The sequence below is a fragment of the Cyprinus carpio genome, chromosome B5, assembly GCF_018340385.1.
Source record: "Cyprinus carpio isolate SPL01 chromosome B5, ASM1834038v1, whole genome shotgun sequence".
NCBI classification, from domain to species: Eukaryota; Metazoa; Chordata; class Actinopteri; order Cypriniformes; family Cyprinidae; genus Cyprinus; species Cyprinus carpio.
In genome coordinates, this window is record NC_056601.1 from 31,814,342 (window position 1) to 31,833,649 (window position 19,308).

The 19,308-nt window shown below is 35.7% G+C and overlaps 2 protein-coding genes across 3 annotated transcripts; both read right to left on the minus strand.

Moving 5' to 3' along the window:
- Positions 1-223: 223 nt before the first annotated feature.
- LOC122137312 lies at positions 224-3,116 on the minus strand. Of its 2 annotated transcripts, none has more exons than XM_042723136.1 (4): positions 2,982-3,116; positions 2,725-2,890; positions 1,456-1,800; positions 224-617 (listed from the first exon to the last, which is right to left on the minus strand). In XM_042723136.1, exons 1-4 carry the CDS (start codon positions 3,075-3,077, stop codon positions 532-534), a joined length of 693 nt encoding a protein of 230 aa, XP_042579070.1. In that variant the 5' UTR covers positions 3,078-3,116; the 3' UTR covers positions 224-531. The 2 variants fall into 2 exon arrangements, with proteins under 2 accessions (XP_042579070.1, XP_042579069.1); XM_042723135.1 differs by having other exon boundaries at positions 1,456-1,803.
- Positions 3,117-6,540: 3,424 nt separating this feature from the next.
- shoc1 (shortage in chiasmata 1) lies at positions 6,541-19,231 on the minus strand. Its single transcript, XM_042723138.1, has 24 exons — positions 17,965-19,231; positions 17,529-17,649; positions 17,260-17,350; positions 16,336-16,517; positions 15,909-16,068; positions 15,611-15,713; positions 15,356-15,500; positions 14,901-14,996; positions 14,666-14,798; positions 13,125-13,219; positions 12,675-12,941; positions 12,183-12,212; positions 11,577-12,098; positions 11,161-11,328; positions 10,851-11,021; positions 10,640-10,735; positions 9,971-10,146; positions 9,598-9,661; positions 9,437-9,506; positions 9,166-9,341; positions 8,744-8,855; positions 7,826-7,934; positions 7,250-7,747; positions 6,541-7,070 (listed from the first exon to the last, which is right to left on the minus strand). Exons 1-23 carry the CDS (start codon positions 18,040-18,042, stop codon positions 7,610-7,612), a joined length of 3,303 nt encoding a protein of 1,100 aa, XP_042579072.1. The 5' UTR covers positions 18,043-19,231; the 3' UTR covers positions 6,541-7,070; positions 7,250-7,609.
- Positions 19,232-19,308: the final 77 nt, after the last annotated feature.

Sequence of the window (19,308 nt, forward strand, 5' to 3'; positions counted from 1 at the left end):
TTTAAAAAGTTGAGCATAATTTAAAAATACATGTTCAATTTTCAAGATTTCATTAATTTTCATGACATTTCAAGTCCTGGAAAACTAAATTTGTAAATTGTTGCAACTGTGGATACCCTCTAAAAAATAAATAATAATAAAAATATTAAATCTAACAAAATGTATGTTTATTTTGTAATCAAGTCAATTTGAAATATATTAAAAGAAAGGTTTGATTTGACCGTTTCTTTTTCTTGTTTTTTTATTGCAACTGTCATTCTGATATAAATACTGATATAAATACATCTAAAGGGTGATAGTTTAAACATTAATATGTACTAATTATTGGAACAATATCTACATTTATTATAAACCATTCATTATATACATTTACTATAAAATATATACATATATTTTAACGGACATATGACTGAACTGTATTAATGTAACATTACATTCTACATGAAAACTGAAAATACAGATGAGCGTGAGAAGTATTCTAAAATATCACTCAAGTGAGTGATATACTTAACATAAAGTAGCAAAACTTCCTCAGAAAAATCGCAGTCTGGTCTGTCCATCATTTCGGCCTGGAACTCGTTCACATAGCAGTCTTCCTCTCTTGCTGTGCGGAAGCACTGAGAATAACCACACAGACACAGAATGATAGAGCAAAACTCATAAAGTTCATATAATTACTTTAAAAAAATGTGTTTTTTGACAGTACAGTGAAAGTCAGTGGGATTTCTTACAAAAATAAAAAAAAAAAAAAAAATAAAAAAAAAAATAAATACAAAAAAATACATAATAATTATTATTTTGCAATTCATTACAAAAAAAAAAAACTCTATTACTCTATTCACTCTATTACCTTCCTCACTTATTTCAGTCTTTTCACTTCATTCTTTTTCACTACATTTCTCATGTTCAATTCAATGTGTTACTTGCCTTTTTTTAAATAATTAATGTAAAAATATAAATTCTGAGCAAAATTTAACACAAAAAATTTAACACAACTAATATTCTAAATTAATTAACTAAAAAAATATACTCAAAACAAAAAGCTAACAAACACATAAACTAAAAAACATATACAGAAAGTTTATATATTTGCAAACAGCAATTCATAAACTCAATATATAAATAAGATAAACAAATATATAAACTTTTTGTGAAAAAAATCTGGGAAATCTATTTCAACTTAACAAAAATGTTCTAAAGAAATTTCTTCATAATCATGACAAATGTTTGATTTGACAGCTATTTTAAATTTTCTTTCGTAATTAAATTCAGTTAGCTGTCATAAGAACAATAATACTGAAAACACATAATTAGCACATGCATCTGTGAATCATATTTTCTAAAATTAATTCTGAGACAATTTTAAAATGTTGTTTAAAATTTAATTTTTGTGTTCCACAGAAGAAATGAAGTCATGCAGGTTAGAAATGTGTGTGTGTGTGTGTGTATCTGTACCACTGTGCACATCTTCTCCTCCTCGCCTCTTCCTCTCCTCTCCTGTCTTGTTGGGCAAATCATTCTCAGGTGAGCTCCAGTGAGTTTGACTCTGCGGTCTAGAGCTGAATCCACACGCAGTGCTTCTGCCTCCCAGCACTTCAGGAGTGGGCAGAGGAGCCGAGGGAACATGGGCAGACCCTCGTGGAACAGCTCGGCCTGGCATGAGATCTGGGTTTTGAATGAATCCTTCACCCTGTAGCTGCCAGACGCTCGCTGTAGTTGAACCTCGGCTGAACTGGCTTGGCGTTAATGGGTTGTATGAGTGAAAATGATCTGTATCCTCTCCTCTGATGCTGTTATGACCTGCTAATGTGAATAAGAAGCAATTTAAAAAAATACCAATAAAAAAATACAAACATTTACAAAAAAACAACTTCAAAAAACAAACACAATCCAACAAACACATACAGTATATCCACATATAAGCATTATGATTATTGTAATAAAAATACAAATATTAAATATAAATACATACAAATAATTCTAGTCAAAAATTTGAAATACTTATAATTTTTAATACTTTTAATTTAATTTTTAATGCTCACCAAGGCTGCATTTATTAGATCAAAAATACAATAAAAATGTGGAACTATTATTACAATTTCAAATAACAGTTTTTTATGTTTATTAAATATATATAAAATGTAATTTATTCCTGTGATGCAAAGTTTAGTTTTCAGCCTCCATACTGCCTACAGAAATCCTTCCAACATATGTTAAAATGTAATGTATTCCTGTGATGCAAAGTTTAGTTTTCAGCCTCCATACTGCCTACAGAAATCCTTCCAACATGCTGATTTGTGGCTCAATTATTATTGGTACTCAATTATTAATGATGGTTCTTATTAAAATTCTTATTAAGCAGTGTTGTATTTTTCTCTAAGGGTTTTTTTGAATAATAAAAAGTTCAAAAGAACAGCATTTGTTTAAAATACAAATCTTTTATGACATCATAAATATCTTTAACATCACTTTTGATCAATTTAACGCATTCTTGCTGAATATAAATATTTTAACAACCTTACATATTACTTGAATGGTATCAGGATTCACACAACAATAAAAGTTATTGTTTATAATGTAGTCATAAATTAGATTTTTTTTTCATAAATATATATTATTACCAAAGCTATTTTATTTTCACATTTAGTGCTTGTCGAGTGTTCATTTTGGATCCTGTTTGAGAGGTTCAAGCTATTTGTTTTTTTTTTAAACACTAAGACTTACAAATCAGCTCTGTAAACTGGCTAGGGGCCGTCTTATCCTCCAGCTGTATCTGTGGTTTAACAGGATCCTGTTCCCAAAAGGGAGAGTGAGTTTGGCTGTTTATGTTTGAGAAGGGCGTAGTCTCACTCTTTTTGACATTGGACTCAGCTGTAATGTCACTGAAGAGCTGCAGAAAAACAAAGAGAGCGCAAAAATATCAACAAGCTTTATTAACCAACAGTGTACCCTATGATAGTTTGATCTTGAATACAATTCACCTTAATGACTTTGTGAGGGATCTGTGGGAACATTTCCTGCAGCTCAGAGAAAGAAGCTCCCAGCAGCCACTGCAGTGATGGAGCTCTTCTTAACATCAGTTGAGCAACCAGAGGATTAATGCAAGGAAACCACAAAACAACAACCCACCAAAAAAAAAAAAAAAACAATAAATCATTGAATAAAACAATACAGAAAAATAATACACTTTAAGCTCCATCTACTGAAGATAATCTGGTGAGGTGGACAGTTATTTAACTTTTTTTCCATGTAACACACGTTAACTACAGAAAATATTTTTCTGGTCTTACTAGCAACTGCTTGGACCTACTTAAGAGAATTTTCTACAGATCTCAGATTTTTTTCTTTACCGTTTGATTGACTGAAAAATATTGGATTTGACAAAGAAAAAAAGAAAAAATTATAACTAAAATAAAGCAGTTCTTTTCTTAAAATAAAATAAATAAAAATAATAATATAAAAACACACCAAAATAAAAAAAAAAAAAAAAAAATCACCTATTAACTTAAAAAAAATAAACATAAAATAACAATATATACACTCACCTAAAGGATTATTAGGAACAATACTAATACTGTGTTTGACCCCCTTTCGCCTTCAGAACTGCCTTAATTCTATTGATTCAACAAGGTGCTGAAAGAATAGAAATGTTGGCCCATATTAGATTTCTATTTATATGCACATCCAGGGCACGAAGCTCCTGTTCGCCCATGATGGAGTACAATCGAGTCACTATTCTTTGGACAGTCACAGATCCATTCTCTGGACTTGATTTGGACTCGCGGAGATGACTAGTACTTGGACTCGTACTCGAGGATATATAAAATCGGACTTGAGCATTCATCACGTTGTTTTTGAATAAATATGTTATAAAAAAAATTATATAAGGTTTAAGTTTCGTGCCCAAGACCGGCCGGGATCCACTCACAGACTTGCTGCTCCGCTCGCTCTCTTTGCTTGACAAACTCACACTGACGTCACTCACTTTACGCTCGTGCATGTCAGATCAGATTACATGATTTTTTTAGTCACTGTGTCAGATGGATGACGCAATTTTGACTCCTAAAATCCTGTGGTGTCGTGAACAAGAAACATGTCAGACTAACGTTACACGTTGCTTTCTGACCAGTGCCGTCAGACACACATTATGAACACACAAACGACTCACGCTAAATCACTCGGTCACTCACACACAAACGCGCAGCTCTCTCTCTCTCTCTCGGCATATCGTATTGATTTTTACGTTTTAAAGTATAAAATACAGTGTCCTGTAAAATGCACGCTTTTTTTCGCTGAGTGTATTTCTGTAATCTACAGTGTTAAAGGATAGTTCACACAAAAATGAAAAATTTCCTAATCATTTACTGCCATCCAGGATACCCATGGCTTTTTTTCTTCAGTGGAAAATAAATTATGTTTTTTTAAGGAAAACATTTTGTTTTCTTCATATAATGGGACTTCAATGCCTACCAAAATCAATACATTTTATCAGTTCTTTGAAGGTCCCAGAGTGGAGACATGTAGGCACTGGGAGATCGAGACTCGACTCAGACTCGATACGGGACTTGAGAGACTCGACGCAGCGGACTCGAACTCTGGTAATGGTGACTCGACTTGGACTCGACTCGGACTCTTCTTTGGTGACTCGGACTTGGACTCGGACTCGACAGTTGGTGACTCGACTACAACACTGGTTCCACCACATCCCAAAGATGCTCTATTGGGTTGAGATCTGGTTACTGTGGGGGCCATTTTAGTACAGTGAACTCATTGTCATGTTCAAGAAACCAATTTGAAATGATTCGAGCTTTGTGACATGGTGCATTATCATGCTGGAAAGTAGCCATCAGAGGATGGGTACATGGTGGTCATAAAGGGATGGACATGGTCAGAAACAATGCTCAGGTAGGCCGTAGCATTTAAATGATGCCCAATTGGCACTAAGGGGCCTAAAGTGTGCCAAGAAAACAATCCCCCACACCATTACACCACCACCAGCAGCCTGCCACAGTGGTAACAAGGCATGATGGATCCATGTTCTCATTCTGTTTACGCCAAATTCTGACTCTACCATCTGAATGTCTCAACAGAAATCGAGACTCATCAGACCAGGCTACATTTTTCCAGTCTTCAACTGTCCAATTTTGGTGAGCTCGTGCAAATTACAGTGGAGATGAGTGGTACCCGGTGGGGTCTTCTGCTGTTATAGCCCATCCGCCTCAAGGTTGTGCGTGTTGTGGGTTCACAAATGCTTTGCTTGCCCTCGGTTGTAACGAGTGGTTATTTCAGTCAAAGTTGCTCTTCTATCAGCATGACTCCTCTGACCTCTAGCATCAACAAGGCATTTTCGCCCACAGGACTGCGCATACTGGATGTTTTTCCCTTTTCACACCATTCTTTGTAAACCCTAGAAATGGTTGTGCGTGAAAATCCCAGTAACTGAGCAGATTGTGAAATACTCAGACCATCCCATGCTCAAAATTGCTTAAATCACCTTTCTTTCCCATTCTGACATTCAGTTTGGAGTTCAGGAGATTGTCTTGACCAGGACCACACCCCTAAATGCATTGAAGCAACTGCCATGTGATTGGTTGATTAGATAATTGCATTACACACACACACACACACACACACACACATATATATATGTGTGTGTGTGTGTGTATGTGTGTGTGTGTATGTATATATATTAGTGCTTGGCAACTTTTTGCATTTTTAATCATTATTAATCACATGTTTTTCTGTAATGAATTCAAAAGTAGTAAATTAAATATAAAACCAAAGCTATTTGCCACTGCCAGGGAATTAACATTTGTATAGAAAATACTTTATAGTTTGCTATCATAGCATTATAACAGGCACCCTCTGTGTAGAGACCTACACTCCCACAGGACTATCACGGGACCCAATGCAACAGAGTGGGGCACGGGACAACAATTGATCAGCGAGTGTAGGTGTGGGCAGGTAGAGACTTGTTTGCCGCATTGAGCAATGTAGACAGTCACAGATCTGTTGATTTCAGGAACACAATGGCCAATCAAAGGTGTTTAAGTTAGAATCCACTCACTGCTTAAAAGTTCTTGCACAGTGCTGAAAATTGCGAATCCTCTCATTATAGCACACGAAGTGCAGACATTATGGAAGATTCATTGTGCATATATTCATTGTGTTGTAACAGAGCTTTATGAGATCGTGATGAACTGAGATGTCAGTTTTTTAGTGATAATATGGGAGCGCTGCTCACATTCTGCCATGCCAAACCATGCACACAGCAGCCCATGCTTACTTTTCTGTTAAAAATAACAGTGAACACTGGTCTGTGAATGTTTATGCTTAGCCTAAATAATTTTATCGGGAGTGCTGCAGGCAGCAGTCTTAGGCCCACCCCAAATAGTCTCATTGGTTAAGAGGCGTGATGACGCCCATCCCAAGCCAAAACTGTTCAACAGCCCTCCCCTCCTGTGACCCATCGTTTGTCTATAGGTGTATCAGAGCCAGTGAACAATGGACTTTCAAAGTAATAAAAACTGCGTTAATGCGTGATAAAAAAATTGTCGGAGTTATTTAATTAAAACGTTAACACGATAACGCGTTAACTTGCCCACCCCTATATATATAGTGCATTCAGAAAGTATTCAGACCCCCTTCACTTTTTTTTCAAATTGTATTAGCATACTGGTTCCAGAGACATTGCTCTAAGTCTCATTTAAAAAGAAAAACATTATTTCTAATTTGGCCAAAGAAAACATATAAATCGAAACATTTTTAATATTAATTTGTGCATTTTTAAATGTTTAATAAAGGTGCAAAAAGTCATAAACAAAGATCTGATAGGAAATTTTTTTTCTTCAGCATTTTGTGTACACAGTTCCGATTTAAATTTTGGTACGTTTTTTTTTTTTTTTTCGTGCTAGAAACATTTTAGACCTGTCATTTACCTCTGTAGGCTGCACAGTGAGCAAGTCTCTATCCAACCAGCTCAGTCCATCTCTCTCTGAGTTCATCAGCGTATGTAAGGAGATCTTATAGATGTAGGTTGCTATCTCTTCTTCCTCACACACCAGTAACACCTAAAACACACACATATGCCATGATCTAAAAATGTACACAGACTTTGAATGCTACATACTTATTAATATAACATTCAACAGAGGAAATATTACATCTGGCCTTGGCGTAACCTTTAAAAACACTGACATTTGTTTTGAGATCTGTTATCGGTAATTGAAATAAATGAGTAAGAAAATACCTTGACATCAAACTTCTCAGACTTGTTTCCAAACAACACAGATGCAGAGTAGACATGAAGCAGGTTGAGATAGATGTTACTGGAAATCTAAAAGTGGGGAAAAACAGGAAATAAAACAAATTTATGGGATTTTATGGGATTATGGGATAATATAAGACGTCTTCACCTTACAAATGGTTGCCAAAAGCAAACATGCTATTAACTGCATCATACACTGTGATAAAGTGTGACGTGCTAGAGCCAAACATGACAATTTTTGGAATCGGCACCCCAGAATTACCAAGAAACAAGTATTGGATTTCATCCAGCAAATATAATGCTGGGTGATTGTTAACATGATTAGACAGATTTAAATGTATTTCAAACTGACAGTGCCCTGTGGTTCTCAGTGCAGTGCAGAATGACCCAGCAGCGGCTGAACTGCAGAGAGAGGACCGTGAGTCTCATCACGACAAGCTCAGACGCCACTCCAATCCTCATGTCCAGCTCACTCAGCTCCTGAGCACAGACACACAGGATTTACACCTTCAGGGTCACTTTGTGAATGGTAGAGCAAGTGTGTATATAGAGCATCACCTGGATGAGGATGGCGGTGTTCTCGTCCACAGTGATGACATCATAATGGGTTCCACCCAGCTGCAGTGCAGATGGAGAGTGTTTCCTCTCCAGCAGAACCATATTGTACCTGCCAACAACAGTTTTTGTACATCAGCTACATTCTTAACAATCTTTCCATTCTACAACAGGTTCTATATAGTGAAAAATGGGATTCTTTTGATGCTTAAAATGTTCTTCATACTAAGAAAAAAATATTTAAAAACTGTTCATTGAAAAGTGAACCAAAAATGGTTCTTCTATGGCATCACTGCAAAAACCCTTTTGGGACCTTTATTTTTAAAAGCATATACATTATATATACATAGTTTTGAATGCAAGAACAGAATGCTGCAGGAATGGGTCCTAAAACAAAGAAAACTATTTTGTTTCCTTGTTTTAGGCCACTTCCAGTTCCACTGTTCCAAAGTCAGTTGAGTTTCCGAATGGGTTTTTGGTTATATGCCTGAAATAAGGTCTGCGGTAACAGCCCAACATATTTTCACAATTTATTTGGTGACAAAATACATCAGTAATACACTAATCAAGATTTTTTTTAAATGTGGTTGCTAACAAGTGGCTATATAGACTACAGTGGTTTTCAGTGCACATTAAACGAGGGAAACTCACCATCTTTCTAGTCCACTATTACAGCCTCAGAGCTGTCAAAGCTTAGTGGTGGTGAACCATGCAATTGTGGCATAGTTTAATTATAGTCTAACTCATATATATATATATATATATATAGGGAGAGGGAGAGGGAGAGAGAGAGAATATACAAAAATATATATTTCTAATATTGCAAAAGCTCCACATCTCAATGTGTCAGCTAACCACCTAATTTTTCCTACATTTTAAAACAATGACAAAGTAATTGGCAGAAACTATTGAGTAACTCACATTGACTCCAGTGTGCGTTGCATCTTTAAGCGTCTCAGTAAACCATCAGTGACGAGCAACACAAATGGAATAGTGTCCAGATATGATGCCGAAATAGATTCTTCTGAGAAATCTGCAAATTAATGATTCAAATAACCAAACACAAAAATGCAGTATATTCCAACACTGAAAAGTAAACAGGATTATCATTGAACAAATAATCCTTATTTTGATATTTTATCAGTCAAAATACAGTATGTACTTGCAAATGTTTAACATAGTGTTTGAATGCTGTTAAAATACAGGAACTATATACTTGGCAAAACTTAATTCTGCAGCGTCAAGCTACTGTAAGAACTAAACCTCACTGATCCAGAATCCTGCACCACATAATTGTCCATTAAACATCAACATCATGTGAGCTTTAGGTTTGTTGGACTGACTGGATTCAGGCACTGCAGTGGAGAAGGAGATAAAGTTGACGTTTCTCTCTGAACACACACTGCCGAAGGGTGAGTGACCCACAGGTTGAAGCTCAAACACCATGCTGAAACTCTGCCAAGGGAAGTCAGGACCAACGTGCTGACTGCACACAACAAGACACCAACTGCAGGAGAGTCTGAGGAGAGAGGAGACAGACAATAGATAACACATTAAATCAAACCATATATACAGACTTCATGTATTAGAAATAAAAAAAGAAGATTTATACACCTGTCCATCACTTCTCTGCTCACAACTTTACTCTTTCCTTCATTGGGGATGACTTCAGACACGGAGTTTCCTAAATACACGCACACACAGAATTAGACAGGACAAACACCACATAGTACCTGTCTTATAAAATCTGTAAAGTTCTTGAAAAGTTAACTCACCTCGTGCCTGGTTGAGAGCTACAAGCAACTCTGTGTTGACACGGTTCACTGTCAAAACTAGAACCTGCTCGCATTCAACAATCATTAAACACTCACATTCTGTAAAACCTACTTCGTTTAAAAAGTATGCTTAGTTAAGTAAATTTTATTTCTATAGTGCTTTTTACAATACACATTTCTCAGCTGTACAGAATCATGATGTTAATATTTATAATATCATGCCTTATAGTCGATAACATAGGCGATAATATATTTTACATTGACATTTGCTATATAGTATACATTGCTTCATGTGAGTGTACTGTATATATGCAAAAAAATAATAATTACATAATGCTGTGTTATAATTTAGTTTAAACTCTGTAAATCTCACTTTAATGTTGTGGTTAGAATGGGAATTCATCCATGTGTTGATTTGCTCCTGGAGCTCCATTAGTTTAGGATTGGGTTCCTGTCTCTCCTGACTCAGATACTGCAGCACCTCAAACTTTCTCAACAGCTCATCCAGACAGCTCAAAGCACAGGAATGCTTCACATTAGCCAGGTAATCTAAACAAAGGCAGATTTTACAGGTGTGTGAGCTACAATATAATGATTAAAACACAAATGAGATCTGTTTATGCCAGACAGCAATGTCACAGAATTTGGCATATTTTAGATTAATAAATCAAAAGTTGGGTAGAAAGTACTTTTCCAATAATAATATTAGTAATATTACTATTCTTAAAAATTTTGAAGAAAAAAAAAAAATCTGCAGTAAATTCGAACAGTAAATTCTGTTGTGCAGTACTTAGTTTACTAGTTAATTTTATGACATTTTAAAATATTAAACTGATAATGTTTTATACCTTCATTTGATTGCCAATGTTTTTGATCATGAATTTGTATTGAATAATAAATCCAGAAAAATTATAAAAGACAAAAAAAACATTTCATAGAACCAAATTGTTTCAAGAAATTCAAAACAGTTTAAAAAAATGTTCCTCTCAGCAATATTAGACCATTTTCTGTGAGACATGAGTGTTTTTTCTCAGATATTTACCAGTGGCTGTGCTGAGGTCACATGTGAGAAGAACATGTTCCTTCAGCGTGACCAGAATATGTAGAAGTGTCATTTCATTAAGCACACTCTCCCCATCTGCCAGAAAAATAACACAAAACGTTTCTCTGCAAAAACCATCATGTACTGATCTTTGGCTATTTCACATTATTCTGTGCATTGTTATAATGTGTGAGAAGGTGTCTCCTCTGACTCTGTTCTGTCCGAAGCATTCTCTCTTGCTGCTTTACGAGGAATCTTGTGAGTTCAGAAGACAGAGTACCAAAGTCTCTGTTGTTCAAAGCAGAGATGCCCAGCTCCTGCATTTTACTCAGAGAGGGCAGAGCCAACGCCTGCAGCTCCCTATATGCATCTCTTTGACACTCTACAGGAATAAATACAGAAATATGGCGATTCATTTCTCAAATCGAACAAATAAATGATTATGAATGAACAAAAAACATGTATTTTGTGTTTACAATCATTTTTATGCAATATTCAAGATCTGAAGGCAATGATGATACCTGTGGCTTGGACGTATAAAGTCTTGCTGATGGTCTCTTGTTTCTCTTCAAGGGGAAAGCTCGTCTCAGTGGAAATGACACTGCTTTGTGTTTCTGAGATGTGATTCGCTGTTTTTATTCTGTTCTCTAACAGGGCTTTTCCTGTGGAATTCTGACTCACATTTACCTCTGAAAGAAATTAAAGTATTAGACTGAATAACATACTGTTTCAGTCAGTGTATAACTAACAACAAAATATGTCAGGAAGGTCCTCCAAACATTCTGCTGTTCCTTACAACATTAAATCCCGATGGACAAAATCAAGTCCCTATCTACATTTTATTTTTATTTTTTTTGCTCAAAAGTCATTTCACTTGGATATATGTTACAATAAGGAAGGAAAGTTGCAATAAACACAATTAATTCTCTCACTCTACCTGCAGATGTTGGACTGCTCCGTTGAGGTTTTTGCATTGGACATTTTTTCATTGTTCTTAATGTTAGAAAAGACGACAAAGGGTTCAGGTCTTCATGAGACAGAACTAGAGAATTATTTCTCTTTCTGCCTCTCAAACAGTTTGATAATGGAGATGATTTAGAGATCATATCTTCTCTTTTCTGTTCTGACTGCTTAGGAAGTGTTTGTATATTGGATATTACTTCAATATATTTAACACTGGGCTTCAGTGGAGAAGACTTAGACATCTCAATCACTTTAGAGATGACTGCCTGCTGTTCTGATGGCCTTGTGGAAGAATTCCCAGAGCATCTTTCTTCTGGACTTGACTTGTGTTGTTTTATCTCTGCAGCTTTACAGTCTCCTCTGGTTGTGGTCATTGTAGAACTGTCTTGTTGGTGAGACTCCATTATAAGGAACTTCACAGTCGTACCTCTATCCACCTGTGTAGGTACAGCTGACTGCAGTGGTTTACTCTGGGAAAGGTGATCTGCGGTGGTGCCTTATTTAGCAAACAATCATGATTGGAAAATATAGATTTATGTTGTATCTGAATGAAATGATGAGAGGAACTTAAAAAGCTCACCTGCATTTGAAGTACACTTACTCAGCAACTCTGTAAATCATTAGCATACAGAACTTAAGAGTAGCATATCATTCTAACAAAATCTTAAAACCATAAATAAAATATAAAAAACAGTAGTATTGCATTCTGTTTTTTATATACAGTGAACAAAATTATAAATGCAACACTTTTGTTTTCGCTCCCCAAGAGTGGCCTTTTATTGTGGCCAGCCTAAGGCACACCTGTGCAATAATCATGCTGTCAAATCCTGATATGCCACACCTATGAGGTGGATGGATTATCTCTGCAAAGGAGAAGTGCTCACTAACACAGATTTAGACAGATTGTGAACAATATTTGAGAGAAATAGGCCTTTTGTGTACATAGAAAAAGTCTTAGATCTTTGAGTTCAGCTCATGAAAAATGGGGGGAAAAACAAAGGTGTTGCGGTTATAATTTTGTTTAGTGTCGTTTTTTTTTTTTTAAGGAGACAAATATTGCATTCTGTCTTACCATCTATATTCACAATAGACAGTGACGAGAATGTTTCATCCACATGTGGCTTTCTCACAGCTCTCTTACAGTCTTCTGTGGACATTTTCTCAGTATAGATGGAGAGATTTTTGAAGATGTTTTCAGGAAGCATCACTGTACTGCCAGTGAGGTGAAACTGACCCATATTGTCTTTGGGTTCTGCAACCTGTTCCACCTCCACCTTCAGGAGTGTGAGAAGCTCTGGGAGTGACTGAATGTGGACCAGTGGCTTAGCTACCTCTGGTTCTGTACAAAAACACAAAGGAGTTTAAGGGCTCTAAAAAATATATATATATATTTGTCTAGCCATCAATACTTGACTAAAGAACAAAATGGCCAAGATAGGAGTATTTGTGTGAATGTTTTTAGTAAATAAACACACTTCTATGGTTGCACACTAAGTTTCTCACATTATTTTCTACACATTACCAGCAAGTAAAAATCGAGCCACACATTGGGGATGTTTCTCTGCCATCCAAACAGCTTTTTCCATATTTTCACAATCACTGTCTGACATGAAATGCCTAGGAAAAGTACATTACATATTATTTACATTATCATATTCTTTATTATTATGAGCGTTGTTTTCATTGATCCTAAAGTCAACATGAAAATAAAACTGAGCTTATTTACTTTCTTTATAGACCTTAATCAGGTTAGACACCATATTGAATTTAACATGGAAGAAAACGAGGTTGTGAGGAATAGATTTACAGTTTTTACAATGGCACACGCTGTATAAAGGAAGCAAATTGGTTGTAAATGCCATTTCATGTTGACTCAAAGAAGGAAAACAAATGTACAAGTGACAACAAGCCTGTACTAGATGTCTTAAAGGAGTGGTTGACTGTTATTTTTCTAGGCTTGATTATTTTTAGGGGGGCAGTCTAACGTGTTAATGCTTAGTTAAAAAACTCATTATTTTTCACATAATTTACCTTTATTCTACACTGCCCTGTTCCTTCTCCTATATACGCTCTGATGATTTATGAAGCCCCTTCCTCAGAAATATGCAAGGGGTTTAGATTGGTGAGCTGGTCCAATGTGCTGTGATTGGCTAAACTGCCTAGTTGGCGTCTAAACGTCCCGCCCCTCACCTCAGCAGCTCCGGTGTTGTATTATGAACAATGACGTCATTAATATTGCTAATCAATTTGAGCCCGACTGAGACCCAGATGATATTAGTGAAGAGGATCGCGCAGAACCTGTGCAAGCACGGCTCTTAATGGTATGTTTTTTGTTTGTTGTTGTCTCTTACTTTTAGTTATGCTGTTATTTGTAAATGCTACTGCTTCTTTTAGCTTTTAATGTACAGTTTACTTTTAATGTACAGTCCTGATTAAAGCTTTAACACAGTACGGCAACCGCACGAGCATCCATGTTTAACGTTCTCATAGCTATGTGAAAATAAGTTTATAAATGGAACATTTCATTGTTAGAGCTGAGCTGAATGAGAGAGAGAGAGAGAGAGAGAGAGAGAGGGATGCAGAGCATGTGCAGAGCAGGGTGACGCAAGAAACAGGATTGAGAACCGCTGCTTTAGAACATTGATTTTGATACTTGTGAATCCATTAGAATCGTTAGAAGACAGAATTGTGATTCATATATGAATAGATTTTTATGTGCACCCCTAGTTTTCTCTTCTTTTTCTCTAAAGCAGCACAACATGGCCTCTGCCCCTTTGCTGCATGTTCCCGAGGGCGGGGTTTATCTGGGGTTGTGATGTCACAAACCCTGGAAGTAACTAGTTGTGAGCCGTTTTTGTAGGTATTTAACTGCCATAATTTTAAAAGACGATATCTCCGTTTGCACAGACTTTTCAGCATTGTTTTGTTTATGCTCAAACAGCAACATTACACACTAACTAACGTTAAAAAAGTGAAATCGCAATCAACCACCCCTTTAACATATTTAATGCAACAAATATTTACAGCCATCTCTCCCTGTTATAACAAAAACAACAAACTCACTGCTTATAAACTGGTGACAGAATCTCAGCTGACAGCTGTTTGCTGGACATACACAGGTCTGGCAGACACAGCGTATGACTAGATGGTGAAAGAAGCAGGTCTAATTCCATCTCAGCGTAAGACCTCGAAGCAACTGGAATGAAAGGTTTTGAAGTCACTAGAGAGATTAGAAAAGCAATCTACGGCAGGAACCACTCTTTGTTTGTGATTAAATATGCAAAGCAATTTCCCATACCTGGAGATTGTGGCTCCTTGAAGGTGATGTTAGCAAAGCAGCTTTCAGGCATTTCCAGGAGCTCCAACTCAGCCGTGTGTTTATCAGCAGTGGTGACTATTATAATTGAAATATAATTATTATTGACTTTTATACAAACTATAACGGCACCAAAAAGTCACACTTTCTGATTGTAACTGCATTAGATAACAAAATATAAAAGCAAATGGCATTTGCACTTTTGAGCTATTTATTGGTGTTTGTGCATCAGTTGCTTCATTATTTAAAACCTAACAAATGTATTCATTTTTTCTTTCCATCAAATGATTAGCTTATACCTGTTCTTTCTTCTTTAAAATAAACACCTTTGCATTGATATTTTGTTATCTAATGCAAATGACATTCAGACATTTTTACATTTCCAAATACTCTTTGGAGGCATTGTTTATTTTTTGCTACGTATATGGCAGTTTTACCTTCTTTGAGAAGATCTTTCAAAGGGAAACATTCTTCTATTGGTTCACGGGTGACATTTAGAAAATCTTGCATTTGTGCAAAGGAATAATTGGGCTCTTGTCTTGGAAAGCAGTCCATATGAACTTCAACAGGCAACATCAGACACTGTTAAGAAATCATAGCTGGTATTTAAAATGTGCAAACATTTTCATTAGCTGCAAATAGCACAACCAAGAGAGATATTTACTTTAACGTGATTTAGTTTTGAAGATTACCTCTTCGTTCAGTACTGCTTCTTTTTTGAACTCTTCTGTAGCATTTAAAGCAAACGTGGCACCTGTTACCTTGTCTAAAACTGCATCATATGAAGCACAGTGTCTAGAAGGAGGAAACACAGGTAAATTGAAAATATCATTTCAGTGCATCAGATGACAGTACACAGGACAATCTGGCATGGTTTCGATCTTCCTCTGAGCCAGGTTACATCTATTTGTTCAATTCTCAAAACAACTTTAACATGAGTGAATGATTCTGAAGATTTTTTATGCCTAATCCCTAAACTCTATGTTGTACCTAAAAATAACCTCTTCTAAGAGATTTACTGATGAATTGTGAACTGGATCCGAGACAATCATGATGCTCAGCCTCTGAAGCATCCTTTGAAATGGAGGTAGGTGGCTTTTGAACTGCTGCAGACGGTCACTGAATATCACCTCCTCTGGCAGAGAAAGAGCTAAGATTTAGGAGACAAGGAAAGGACAGATTAACATCTAGATTTTCCATTATGAGTGCATCATAAAATAAAATTCAGTGGTCCATGAACATATAAAGCACCTTTGAAATACTTTTAAAAAGCAAGCTGTGTGATTTTAGGTATTTTTAGCACACATCTACCCCTTTTTAGTACAATATCACAGCCAGAAATCTACAGATACAGTATAGTAAATACTGAAATGACACAAAATATAAACAAAATAAAACTGAATACTCCAGTTCTCACCGTAACAGCATGTATCTGGTGAACATGGACTAAAACTCTCTTCCCAAGGTGATCTTGAGGTACTGCTCTCGACTCCATCTAGGAGCCAGAGGGCTTCTGTGGTAGAAATACTGCACTGAGAGGCAGGGTTAGAGCTGGGAACCACTTCCTCTTGACCTTTTCCTGTCTGCAACACATTAAACCTAAATACAACACAGAGCAATTTGAAGAACCTGCATTTAAAGGAACAGCTCACAAAAAAAATTAAAGTTAGCTGAAAATGTACTTTCTCCCAAGAAACCCAAGATCTAGATGAGTTTGTTTCTCCATCAGAACAGATTTGGAGAAATTTTGCAGTAAATCACTTACTCGGGTCCAAACAGCTCATTAAAACTTCAACCCATTGCTTCCGAGCTAAAAAATATGTGTCTTCTATCCATAACAAAACGGTCTCCAGTGAAAAATTAATCTCCTCTGATTCCAAGAATGGTACAGACCAAGACAAGTTCTAAACGTTTACAAGTGTAAAAAAACTGTTCTAAACAGATTGGTTGGTGGATTTTTATTAGTACTATCATCCATAAGGCATTTTTATGGATTATGATGGACTGGAGTGGTGTGGATTACTTGTGAACTATTGTGATGTTTTTATCAGCTATTAGGACTCTCATTCTGACGGCACCCATTCACTGTAGAGCATCCAGCAAGTGATGTAATGTTAAATTTCTCAGAATCTTTTCATGATGAAGAAACAAACTCATCTCCATCTTTGATGACCTGTCTGAGGGTGGATACATTTTCACCAAATTTAAAATTTTGGAAGGACTTTTCATTTAAATACAACTGAGAGAAATTTAATCTTCAGGAGAGATTTAATCTGCAGACACAAATACAAAATAAGCTGAGATCGATCATATCAAAGGACATTACAGACACGGTTCAAACCTCTCCAAACAGTCGCTGAAACGTGTGCTGGCCTTCAAATCATCCATTACAGACCCAGTCACTTGTAGAGTACAAACTGATGTTTTGTTCTCTGTCAAAAATGACACAAGTCAACATTGGTATGATGTCTTTGAATTTCACAAATAGTCTCCAGTCTTAGTTAGCAACACAGATATCTACAGGACCTTATTTTAAAACCAAAGTTGCTCGCCAATACAATGAAAGCAACTTATTTCATATTCAATTAAACACCAACAAGGCACACTTACTCCATGGTACTCTATAAGCTTTGTCCTGCAGGTGTCCGTTGTGTGGGTAGATGTTACTGACCAGCTGGAAAGGAACTGGAAGTTCTAACAAACCAATCATCATTCTGTGTCTGACTGAGGCCTAAAACAGATGACATCTCAATATTTAAACGTCTGTGAGCTTTACAAAGTATTTATTTGATATTTCTATATCGGATTGTAACGTTACCCATTTTCTAGTAATTACTAACACACTGCCAATTTATTTATTTATTTATTGTTTTATTTTGTATGCATGCATAATTGTATAATGTTCAGTATTTGCATTTGTATGAAAGTGCATGTATAATGTTAATGTCGTTTTATATTGAAGAATACATGAATGGAACCTGTGAGGGAACCACTTATCTGTATAATCTGTAATGTTCTCTATTATAGATCAGTGGTGGGAACTCACCTCAGAGATGTAATCAATACCTTTAAACCCGACAGTGATGAAAGTGGCACTTTGTTGGGTTTGTCCACAGGAATTCATGTTGAAATCACATCAAAGGAGCTTTAAAAATAAACATAAAAGCTGCGAATTTACAAGGTGTCAACTACATCTTGTTGTGGAATCATCTTCACGCGATTGGAGTGCAGTTTCAAGCAAAATTACACATTTCACCCCCTCAGTTAAACGGAATTATGTCAAATTTTTAAATGGTTTGGCTTTGATGTGGCCTGTCAATTCGATACTTAAGCGATCGCGCTGAATATATCGTGAAGTATCGGTTCTGTTGAAATGACGAGCGATAGAGTAATTAAATTAATTTCATTAACACAAGACAACAGAGTTAAACAGGTCAGTTGTGCACTTAAAACTGGACATAACTAACTAATCTAAAGTAAAACTGTCTGAGGGGAGACATTACACACGCGCGCGCTCTCAGTGATTGACAGGCTGAAGCTACGCGACGACCACGCCCACCTCATTGAGTCATCAAATAATGAAAATAAATTGAATTTAACATTTATTAATCACTTGAGCTTATATTTCATTGATTGGTTTTTATTTATTATTTGAGCATTTTATTTATTTTAATTTTGCTAAGAAAAAAGGTTCCATTATGAAATTCATCCCAGTTTACACCAAAATACATAGTAAAACTTAAACTTGTTTTACTTCAGCAGCTAGTATAGGCAACATTTCACATTTTCATTTCCCAATGAAATAAAAATTAATAAAACCTGTATACATACAAAAAAAAAGAAACCAATAAAAATGGTCAAAAAAGACTTTTACCAAAATTAAATTAACAAAATAGTAAATATAAAAATTAGATTCTAAATATTAATAAAACTATGAAAGTATCTTAATGATGCTAAAATTGCACTATTAACCTCAATTAAGACTCCATATTACGTTTTTATGATAATTACTGTTACTGTGATGAAAAAAAATTGTATAATTTAATTTATGGTGTCATGGAAATTAGTAGCCTGTATTTAATGAAGAGATGTGTGTATACTGTTGTTTTATGTATTTTTTAACAATTGAAAGCATTTACTATTTACTAGGCATTTACTAATATTTTAATATTCCAGACATACCGTTTCATTTTCATACTGAAGAATAGTGGTAGTGCACTGCCATCTAAAGGACAGATTACTGATTCTTGGCTCATGATGAATGCTGCTTGCAGCTGTAATTTTCATTTTTTATTTTTCTTGATTTATTTTTTCTCAAGTGTTTTAGTTGTTTTCATTATAATAAAACATAGTCCTAAATTCAGTAATACTATTGCAGGATGTTTCTGAA